Source organism: Zalophus californianus, chromosome 2 (assembly GCF_009762305.2).
Source record: "Zalophus californianus isolate mZalCal1 chromosome 2, mZalCal1.pri.v2, whole genome shotgun sequence".
Classification (NCBI taxonomy): Eukaryota; Metazoa; Chordata; class Mammalia; order Carnivora; family Otariidae; genus Zalophus; species Zalophus californianus.
In genome coordinates, this window is record NC_045596.1 from 41,894,530 (window position 1) to 41,906,824 (window position 12,295).

Here is a 12,295-nt window from a genome sequence, read left to right on the forward strand (position 1 = left end):
GGACCACTTTCTTACACCATACACAAAAATAAATTCAAAATGGATTAAAGACCTAAATGCGAGAAAGGAAACCATTAAAATCCTAGAGAAGAACACATAGGCAGCAACCTCTTTGACATCCACCATATTAATTTCTTACTAGATATGTCTCCTGAGAAAAGGGAAACAAAAACATAAATGAACTATTGGAACTTCATCAAGATAAAACTTCTGCATAGTGAAGGAAACAATCAACAAAACCAAAAGGCAACCTACCGAATGGGAGACAATATTTGCAAATGACATATCTGATAAAGGGTTAGTATACAAAATATATAAAGAACTTTCTTAAAATTCAACACCCAAAAAACAAAGAGTCCAGTTTAAAAATGGGTGAAAGACATGAATAGACATTTTTCCAAAAAAGACATACAGTTCGCTAACAGACACATGAAAAAATGCTCAACATCACTCATCATCATGGAAATACAAATCAAAATCACAATGAGATATCACCTCACACTTGTCAGAATGGCTAAAATCAGCAACACAAGAAACAACAGGTGTTGGTGAGGATGTAGAGAAAGGGGAAGCCTCTTGCACTGTTGGTGGGAATGCAAACTGGTGCAGCCACTCTGAAAAATAGTATGGAAGTTCCTAAAAAATTTAAAATAGAATTACCCTACGACCCAGCAATTGCACTACTAGGTATTTACCCAAAGGACACAAAAATACTAATTCAAAGGAATACATGCACTCTGATGTTTATAGCAGCATTATCAACAATAGCCAAATTATGGTAAGAGCCCAAATGTCCATTGACTGATGTATGGATAATGAAGGTGTGTGTGCGTGTGTGTGTGTGTGTGTGTGTGTGTGTATCACACACAATGGAATATTACTCAACTATCAAAAAGAGTGAAATCTCACCATTTGCAACGTGTGGATGGAGCTAGAGAGTATTATGCTAAGTGAAATAAGTCAGTCAAAGAAAGACAAATACCATATGATTTCACTTGTATGTGGAATTTAAGAAACAAAACAAATTAACGTAGGGGTAAAAAAGAGAGAGAAACAAACCAAGAAACAGACTTTTAACTATAGAGAACAAACTCAGGGTTGCTGGAGGGGAGGTTGGGGGATGGTTTAAATAGGTGATGGATAGTAAGGAGAGCAGTTACTGTGATGAGCTCTGGGTGATTTATGTAAGTGATGAATCACTAAGTTCTATACCTGAAACTAATATTATACTGTATGTTAACAAATTGGAATTTATTTTTTTAAGATCTTATTTATTTGTCAGAGAGGGGGAGAGAGAGAGAAAGAGAGTGCGCGCACACAAGCAGGGGGAGTGGCAAGCAGAGGGAGAAGCAGGCTCCTCACAGAGCAGGGAGCCCAATGTAGGGCTCGATCCCAGGACCCCAGGATCATGATCTGAGCCGAAGGCAGACGCTTAAACTGACTGAGACACCCAGGTGTCCCAACTAACTGGAATTTAAATAAAAACTTGAAAAAAAACTATCTTTGAATTATTTATACTATTATATATAATACGATAAGCTATGTAGAAACACAGAGAGGAAAATACAGTACTTTGGTTACTTGTAAAAAAAAAGAGAGAATATGCAGATGGAACATAAGTACAGGAAAAGATGTTCAACATCATTAGCCATTAGGGGAAAGCAAATTAACATCACAAGTTATCTTTGAACAACCAGTCCTTTCCTTAGGATGGAATGTTCTAGACCCAGATATCCACAAGGCTTATAATTTACTTCCCTGAAGTCTCTGTTTGAAAGACATCTCAGAAAGACCTTTTCTATCCCCTCCATACACCTACTAACCACCCCAAATCCTTAGTCACTCTTGATTCCCTTACCTTGCTTTATTTGCTTCATAGCACTTATCCCTGGCTGACACTATATATCTACTTGTTTATCCATTTGTTGTCTCCCCCATTAGAAAAAATTCCATAATGGCAGAGATCTTGCCTTCATCAAGTGCCTGTCACACAGTAGTCAATTAATAAATATTGTGAATAAATTACAACACACATTTACATGCTTGGAGGGTTCCATGATGAACTTCCTGAATTTTCACCCAAATGAGCTTCCTGGATTTCAGACATCTCCTGCCTTGGACCCTGAAAATGCCTTCTTTATTACTAAAACCATCTCATTCTTCTTATTTTCTTCTTCCTAGAAGAAGGGCAACTACCCCTACCTTGTTGATCCCAGCCACCCTACCACCCATCACTATCCCAGTGTGACCTGGTTATTAGAAGGCAGAAATAAAAGAAAAGAAAGGGGCTCTCAGGCAAGAATACCAGCCGGCAATAGAGAGGAGAGAAGCTGTAGCCAGAAGTGTGGGAAAGTCCTGCCATGCTACTGAATACACTCTAGTCTACATAACCTAAGATTTAGAAGCACCCTAATAAAGGTTGGTTAACTCAGGAGGAGTTAGATGTTTGGACTTGTTGACTTTTGCTTGGCAGTAAACATCAATCTAATCAGGAATTTGTCATTCAAATGTAACGAGTCTTTCCATTCCTCCTTCTTGGTTTTAGCTGACTTCAGAGAATTCTTAGCTTTTTCTAAAGGAGCCATAGTTTCCATTTAAATTATTGATCCCAAAGCCACAATGACCCAGAGTTCAGTGTTCTCACAACACAGAGACCACAAGCCACTTCAAATTTTTCGATATGAAAAAAATTCTGGGAATGGCCTGCACATTTCTTAAATAACAGATACCACGACAGAGTTGTAATATGTAAGCAATTATAGAAAAAGAATTTCTACCTTCAAACCTTCTTTTTTTAAATACACATTAAAAAAGAATTCCAAAAAAATATATAAAATATATAAAAATATAACTATTAAACATAATTCTTTATCAAGAAATATAACTTAAATGTCTCCGGCATATTAAATTATTTAACTATTTCTTAGAAGATACATTTATCCCTCCATCTTCAGAAAAGAACCCTGCTTTATTTCACTCCCACCATCCACAAATTATTCATTAATTCTTTTTTCTAAATCTGTAACTGAGACCAGATGATCTTTAGAAGTCCCCAAAAAGTTAAATATAACAAGTTGTATGCTAAGAAGAGGTAGGCCTTCCTCCTACTCCATTTGCAAAGTTACTTGAACAGTTTCTTGTGGTTTTTTTTTGGGGGGGGGGTTGTTTCTTTGTTTTTCAAGTAGGCTCCCTGCCCAATGTGGGGCTTGAATTCATGACACTGAGATCAAAAGTAGGATGCTCTACCAAATGAGCCAGCCAGGCATCCCAAATAGTTTTTTTTTTAATATCAGTTTAGTTTATTTTTTGGTATCATATCAGAAGGAGATGCCCATAGTCTGTATCAGTGCCAAGGTCATTCACAACACTGCTATGTGATAACACACCCCCTTGTGTACTGGCTCTCCACTTCAACCTCAACATTAAATATACTTTACATAATGTTCACATACAAGTTCAGTCATTCTATCTGTAGGTAAATTTAAAATCAGACTAGTACCTCTGCCTCTGCTCTAAGAAAAATTACCTTTATTCCCTCTGAAAATGTTGTCTCTAATAGTAATATTTAATTGGTACTTGGAAACCAAGGAAAGAGGAGAAAAATGTATGGCTATGAAGAGTTGATTTAACAATTTTTGACTTAAAGGGTCTAGTTAGTGACTTTGATATACATCAAATATCAGGTTACTTGATATTGTGAAATTCAACAACAAATTGGCTCATCATTGTTTAGGTTGAAACCACTGTGGCATTTGTCTCTTTTCCATAAGATCTACCCCATTTATTTCATTGCTGTATAGTCTAGGAAAAAAAACCCACCCCCAAAATAAAAACAAGAAAACTGGACTTAAATATTGCTTTTTATAAACTAGGATACCCACTATTTCTGAATCATGGTTATAATTATAATTTCTGAATTATGGTTTATTTATACATTCATTCAAGTAAGCATGTATCAGAGTCACAATACAGCGGAAAAGAAATTTGCCCTGGAATTAAAAAATAATTTTGTTAAATGACCCAATTCAATCACTTAGGGAAAGTCTGGCTAAGGGCAAGTTACTTAAGTACATTTTAAAATGCTTCGCTTAATGCCTAACAAAATTCAGGCACTCAGTGTTACCTTCCTTCCTTCTCACTGACCTAGACAATGAGGTAAATTTGGAGTAAAGTACAAAGAAGAAACTTAAAGGAAGAAGTAAGATAGATTAGATAGATATCAATCAACAATGCTAGACAGTGGCTTAAGTGCTAAAGTGAACTAGATAAGGCTTTTCATGGATTGACATAATCATTTTTAAACTTGGTCTCAATCTATTATTAAGACTTATTCAAGCATTTATTGTTTTATTCAATTTAATAACACCTCTTAAGAGGTTCCAGGCACAGGGCGCCTGGGTGGCTCAGATGGTTAAGCGTCTGCCTTCGGCTCAGGTCGTAATCCTGGGATCCTGGGATTGAATCCCACATTGGGCTCCCTGCTCCTTGGGGAGGCTGCTTCTCCCTCTGTCTCTGCCTCTCTCTCTCTCTCTCATGAATAAATGCATAAAATCGTTAAAAAAAAAAAAAAGAGGGGCGCGTGGGTGGCTCAGTTGGTTAATCGACTGCCTTCGGCTCAGGTCATGATCCTGGAGTCCCGGGATCGAGTCCCACATCGGGCTCCCTGCTGAGCAGGGAGTCTGCTTCTCCCTCTGAACCTCTTGCCTCTCATGCTCTCTATCTCTCATTCTCTCTCTCTCTCAAATAAATAAATAAAATCTTTAAAAAAAAAAAAGGAGTTCCAGGCACAGTTACTACCTTCAAGGAATTTACAATTTACTAGGGGAGACAGAACATGAAACAAATAATTACAGTGCAGGGTTTTGGCCTTTTTTTTAAAGATTTTATTTATTTATTTGATAGAAAGAGAGAGAGAGCACAGGCAGGGGGAGCGGCAGGCAGAGGGAGAGGGAGAAGCAGACTCCCTGCTGAGCAGGGAACCCAATGCAGGTCTCCATCTCAGGACCCTGGGATCATGACCTGAGCCAAAGGCAGACACTTAACCAACTGAGCTACCCAGGTGCCCCAGGTTTTGGCATTGTAATAAGAAGTTTTAAAGGAAAGGATGGTTCATTGAGGAGGGAAGACGATGTAGAGGGAGAAAAGCATTGCAGAGGTTCCAAAATAAGAGCTACTTTCCTTCCCAGGAGCACAGAATCCCATCTTAAGTTAGCTTAAGAAGGAAACAGTGATTTTATTTAAATCTAATTTCTATTTATTTTTAATAGGAAATACGTTCACAGATTGGAAATTCAAAGCACACAAACTGGTATACAGAGTAGAACATGTCCCTCCTTCCTCTGCCTTTATTCATTTCACTAACTTCTCAGTGTACCCCCAGACTACAGCATCCCTCTACAGAGGAAGCCAGTATCACCAGTTCCTTATACATTTTTTCAGATACATATATGTAAAATATATATATAGATATTTCCAATGTATCAAAAGCAAATGTGTATATTTCACCCTTTTGTACAAATAGGCATGTTATACCCCACTTTTTTCATTTAAAATACATCATCAAGCTCACTGCTTATCAGTATATAACCAACTTCATTCTTCATTCTATTTCAATAGATATTTGAAATTTCATCACATGTGTAACACAATTTACTGAACTGACACTCCAGTTATTTCCATTTGCAATTACAAATTAGTGATGAATGAATGTAATATATCATTCCACATGTGTGCAGAATACATCCATGAAAGAAGTCCCACAAGTAGAATCGCCTGGCCAATTTTGCTGTTTTGCTAACATAATGAGACCATTTCATATATTCAATAATTAGGATCTAGACATCTGCAAACTAATCTCTCCTATGCTCCGGTTTGGCTTCACCCTCTTTTAATTCAGCAGCCTCATTCCACACACGGATCCTGCCCTTATCACTCAACAAATATCCCTTGAGTGCCAGGTATTGTTCTAGGTACTGGGGACGTCACAGTGAATAAAACAGACAAATCTCCCTCCTCTGAGGGAACTTTCTAGCGGGGAGTTTTCTCTATTGCCCTCTAGGAAAGGAAGACACAAAAATACCACAACATAGGGGCGCCTGGGTGGCTCAGTAAGTTAAGCAATCTGCCTTCGGCTCAGGTCATGATCTCAGGGTCCTGGGATTTGAGCCCCGCATCAGGCTCCCTGCTCATCCCCCTCCTTCCCACCCATGCTCTCTCTCACTATCTCTGTCTCTCTCAATAAATAAAGAAAACATTTAAAAAATACAATATAAATAAGTATATTAGAGAGTGCTAAGGAGAAAAACAGTAAAACAAGGGAATGAAATAGGAAGTGTTAGAAGTGGTAAGATGGAAGAAAGACCTGAAGGTAAAGGGGGAGCTTTGGGAGAAGTGGGCACGTGGGTGCTGGGTTCAGCCAGAGTCAGGGGAAGCAAGCCAGACGTAGCAAATGCAGCTGGGGCATCAGGTGTAGGGCACTTGAACTGAAAGAGTAATAGATTAGAGAGAGTGGGGCTGGGGCAGAGAATAGAAACCCATTTCAACAGAAGGAACACATAAGAACAGAAAAGATTCTGCCTCCTTCTTGAACACAAGATTCCACGTAAGCCAGGGACCAATGGAGAGGACTGGAAAGCCAGGTTATAATTCATTTAAAGTTATCAATTTCTCATTTGCATTGGCAATAACTTTAACTGCTAGGAGTACGCACAGCCTTTTATAAAAATTATATTAGCAGTAAATTTTGATTATCAAGGATTATATCATAGTTAGAGACTTGCTTTCTAAAGATTATCCCATTGCAGGCACATTGCTTATTGCCAAGCACACATCTGTTTTCATTTTAGTACTAATTTTTTTATCCTCATACTCCTTTCCCTGAGAAGTTTCGGGGCGTGGTGTAGGAGGTAGTAGTGGTTGTTATTATCTTGATGGAAGTACAGTTTATACTACAAAAGCTGCAATTCATTTCAATTCCCCTTTTACAGATAAATTGATTGGCACAATTCTCTCAGTATTCCAAGCAATTGTAAAGAAACTACCTAATTTTTCTCTTTATTGCTTTAAACCTTTATTTGTCACCTTCTTACCGCCTATCTCTCTACCTTTTGCAACCTGACTCCTATTCCTCCTATGTCACCAAACCTGCTCTCATGAAAGTTTTCTTTATTCAGATCCTTCTAGAACTCATCACTGCCTTTGACATTTATAATCACGCCCTCATACTTGGATGGCTCTCAAAACTCATATTCTATGACAATACTCATTCACAGTAAAAGGAGAGGGAAAGGCACCCAGTGAAAATAAAGACTGGGGGGTTAATATATATTACATATATATATCATATACATATATATACGAAAAATTTTTATTTTAAAAACCAAGAGCCTTAGAAGTCATTTAGGCCGGGGCGCCCGGGTGGCTCAGTCGTTAAGCGTCTGCCTTCAGCTCAGGTCATGATCCCAGCGTCCTGGGATCGAGCCCCGCATCGGGCTCCCTGCTCAGCAGGAAGCCTGCTTCTCCCTCTCCCCCTCCCCCTGCTTGTGTTCCCTCTCTTGCTGTGTCTCTCTCTGTCAAATAAATAAAATCTTTAAAAAAAAAAAAAGAAGTCATTTAGGCCAACACCTTCATTTTAGAGATGAAATAATGAAGTACAGAAAATATATCAGTTAGGATGCCTTTGGTTGCAAGTTATATAAAACAGAGGCTCGATTTGACTTAAACAATAAGGGAGTATACTCTCTATGGGGTCCAGGCACATTATCCCATCACTGCTCTCCTCTGTGGCTCCTGTGGCTGTGCCACCTTCCACGTGTCAGCTTCAACTTCAGGTTGTAAGCAGAATCCCGCAGATTAAGCCCTTTCAGGACTTAATCAGAGTCCTGGGAGTTGGGGGACGAGGGGGAGGAAGAGGGAAAAGCACGTCTCTTTCTTGAGTCTCTTTTCAGAAGCAAAGAAACCTCATCAAGAAGCCCTAAGAAGACCTCCTCTCTTGTCACCTCCCCATTTCTAAAGCCATCACTGGCAAGGGAAATGGGATTCTAAGGCTTGTTTCATTCAAGTCTTGGACTAAGCTTGGGGTAGAATGAGTGCTGGGGAGTTCAAGTTAAATAAATTGGTCATAATCAAAATATAACTTGTAGATCTAAGAGATTCTTTACATCTGTCCTACTACACTTGTCAGAATTTGCTTGGTCCCTGCTCATTAGTGCTGGATTCAACTCCTCTCCCCTTGCAAACTTCTCTGGGGTGCTCCCTTGGTTTTTTTGTAATTATCTTAGGCATCCAAGGAGGCAGCATAGAATAACAGTAAGCACTGACTTTAGAGCTAAACTACTGGGGTTCAAGTACAGGCCCCACCACTTCTAACTGTGTGTGCCACTTCAGGCATGTCATTCAATCTCCTTCCTCGTCTATAAAAGGGGATGGTAATAGAACCCACCTCACAGAGAGGTTGTGAGAATTAAAAAAGTCACTAAATATAAAGTGATCAGAACGCCTATTATACAGTAAGTCCTATACAAGTGTGTGCTATTATTATTAAAAGGCATCCACTGCTTCTGCCTACCCAGCAGCCCTTCCTCCTTCTTTTGATAAATGTTTCCATTTTCCTTTGAAGAACTACCCCTCCACCAGGCCATATAATCATGGCACAATTCTCAACCAGTATGAACTGCTCTCAATCCCCACTGGGCAGAGGGTGGAGCACAAGGACCAAGTGAGGCCAATCTTACATTTTCCCTTAGAATCTGAAGCTTAAACAGAGTGACTCATGACCAAAAACAGTTAAAATTCAGTCTTTCTGATGTCAAGGCCTTGAAGAGGCTTTTCTTAATTCTAGACCCCTGGAACTGTGTTGTCCTTTCCAAAATCTGATTAAGAGTTCTTCCCTTAAAAAAAAAAAAACAGTTCTTCCTTGGATTGTGTTAGCTATCCAATCCCTTTAATACACTCCTATTTTTGCTGAAATTAGACAAAATTGATTTGTGTTGCCAGTGTAACTGCTATGTTGAATGAACAGTACTCTCGAAATTAAATCATCAAGTAACTTCATTTTTGTCTCTCACTGTCTCTATAAAATCTATTCATGAGCCTAGCTCCTCTCTGGCCCCTGCATAGATAGCATAGAAGTTAAGACCATAGCTCTGAAGCCAAACATTCTGGGCTCAAATTCTAGCTCTACCTCCTGCTACCTATGTTACTTAAGGTCTCTTTGTCTCAGTTTCCTTACTGGTAAAATGGGGGAATATCAACACCTACCTCATTAGGTTAACATAAAACTTAAACGACTTCCCAAATGTAAAATGCCCGGAAAGGTGCTTGGCACCTGGTAAGTCCTGAAATACATTACTGCTGATGGCACTAGGGGTCCAGTGAGGTGGTCTTTCTTCCTCATACCCCATCCCGTCAGGCCCCGATCATTCTTGTTTCCATACCTATGCTCATGTTAGCCCTTCTCTTTTTCTAAATTCTTCAAGACATAATTAAGTCAAGCATCACCACTTCCACAAGGCCCACATTGATCTACAAAGGCCATATGTGCCTGATATTTTGTATAATTTATAATCTGTACCAGACACCTGAGTCTTGAGTCCATGTAATTTCTATTGTGTTTTACTTGAACCCGTGTGTAAAAAGGACTACCCCAATAAGAAAAGTAGTCGCTGAAGGCAAAAATGACACTTTCTATTATTTTATGTCCTTCATATTACTTGGTCCAGAGAAGGCTCATAGTAAGTCCTTGATAAGTAACTTTTGAATGGCCCTCTGAACAGCTACAAATATCTCCAATCACAATTACTTCTGGGTTTGTATAGCTGCAAGCCCATAGGCCTATGTTTTAGTATATGTGCTACTAAAGTGAGCACATGACCTATGTTTTTATTGTATGTTTAAGTAAACAAAAAAGAAAGGGTGCAGAACGTTCCATTTTCATCCCACACTGACCCATACACCCCGGGCATGCAATAAATGTTATGAACTACTTAAAAAAAAAAAAAAAAGAAAAAGAAAAATTCAAGAGATGAAAACTAATTCCAGATATTTTAGGAAATTCCAAATATATCTGTTACTATTAAGATTTGAAACTATAATGCAAAAGATCCTGTTTTGTTTAAAAATTAAAAACAGAGAGATAAGGGAAACAGATACTCAGATACTTTTTCACCTAATACCTTTTTTTTTCCTCACAAGAATTATCGATGAAGGACAAAGTAGAGGAGATAACTACTGTTAGCTTTTTATTGTCATGGTTCTGGAGAAATGTTTTTCCATTTTTGAAACTCTGCATCATGAAGTATATCATCTTCTTTTTCCGACTTCTCTAAGCATGTGAAAAGTATATACAGAAATAAAAACTTCTCTCATTGATGTCCCAGAGCATATTGTTTACATTCAGAAAGATGGCACTGGTTCATAGCTTTGTGGGCGATTATTTAGTCATGTGAAAAAGCCCACTGGGAAAAAGAAATTGAGTAAGGCTGGACTCAATTCCATGTGAAACCATCTGTGGAATGGAGATGTATAAATTGACCCACTTAACCGATCCTCAGAACAAACTTATATTACATCTAAATGACATCCCTATAAATGACACTTCCATACTTTTTGGCTTATTGTTGTTTAATGTGTATGGTTATTTCAAAGTTGGGGGGGGAATGCTTTTTTCTAAATGTTATCCACTGTGAATTTTTCAACCAGGCCAACTCTTCATTGCTTCCTTCCTACAGAAACAGTTGGCCTCAGAGAAAAAGAAAAGAGAGAGAAGGATGAGAGAAGAAAAAAAACCTGTATATCTTACTTGGATTGTGCAAGACAGCCTGGTGCAACCATACTCTGATTTTTCTCCTCATTCTGGAGTGCCGTAAGCTCCACCATGTTAACCATCACATCGTTGGTGTGGCCTGGAAGCTGGGGAAGCACTGAAATGATCTTCTCTACCAAGTTGTCTCCGTGATGTCCAACTGCTCCTGTTTAAGCAGACAAGATAATATAAACTCAAAAAATGGGGGGGGGGGGGGGGCGGAAACTGGATTAATGTTTTATAATGGCCCTTCTATCAAGAGTAATATATATTTTTTGTTTCTGTCACATAAATCAATAACACAAGCCTAGCATTTTGCCTTCTGTAATGACATTAATCAACCTCACAATTACCTAGTCAACCTATGCCTTGTGTGTTGACTTAATGCTTTATGAGGGCAGATGCTGTGTCTGCTCTAGTTACTACTATATTCCTAGCACCTAGAAAAGTGCCTATATATGGTAGGTGTCAGTAAAAAATTAATATATAAATAAATAATCAGCATATAGTCAGCCAGGAAAATAGTGTCATTGGAAGACACTATTGTAAGATTTTACGGCCAAACTTTATTTTACTGATGAAGTCATTAAGACACAGAAGGGCTTAGAGACCTGACCCAAGAATAGCAGATCTCCCTTCTGCTAGAACCTTATCTTCAAAATGGCCACTGTTTATCTAGTTCATCCTGAACCCAGCATGTCTAGAAGGCAACTTGGCAGCTAGCAGGTTCTCACTAAGTATTTTTTAGATTATGGGAAAACTAAATGAATGAATGATAACAACTTGTAATGATAGAAACATTTACAGAGTACTTTCTGTGTACCAGACACTGTTCTATGTACTTCACATGTATTAACTCTTTTAATAACAAATGACTTAGAACGTCAAACTGAAATTCAAGACTAATGACACAGCGTAATATTTTGTCCATGAAACCAAGTTATCTTTCCAAAAGCCGTCATTGCTTGGAAGACCTCCTTCCAACAATGGGTGGGACTTGGCACATCTTGTTTTGATCCCACCACTCCAAATCAATCAACCTTTGGTTTCCTGATGTCTCTCTGTCTCTAGCTGTTGTTTTTGCCATGTCACATAATTGGACAGAACTAGGTACAAAGCACCAAATCAGCACTCCAAGGAATCCTTGTCACTGCCACCACCATCTTCATCACAATAGCTAACACTTATTGAAAGCTTGTGATGAAGCAGGTATTATGTTTCATACTGCGCATTTATTATCCACTTAATCCACTTACAACAACCCTAATAGATGAGTATTATTATGTTCATTTATGGAGTAGAAGATTCAGTTTAAGTAACTTGCTCAGGATTGCATAACTTTGTAAATTTCAGAGCAAGAATTCAAACTCAAAAGGCAGAAACTGCCAAAACCACACTCTTAACAACAACAACAACAAAAATCAGGCCCATTAGGATGACTTAAGACAGAGCCAAGAGGGGCGCCTGGGTGGCTCAGTCAGTTAAGTGTCTGCC

At 38.6% G+C, this 12,295-nt stretch overlaps 1 protein-coding gene across 3 annotated transcripts in view; it reads right to left on the bottom strand.

Moving 5' to 3' along the window:
* SCFD2 (sec1 family domain containing 2) overlaps positions 1-12,295 on the bottom strand; it is a 457,042-nt gene that overhangs the window by 423,907 nt on the left and 20,840 nt on the right. For all 3 annotated transcript variants that reach the window (XM_027599719.1, XM_027599718.1, XM_027599720.1), the window contains exon 2: positions 10,799-10,967. In XM_027599719.1, coding sequence (XP_027455520.1) covers positions 10,799-10,967 — 169 coding nt within the window. The remainder of the gene's footprint in view (positions 1-10,798; positions 10,968-12,295) is intronic.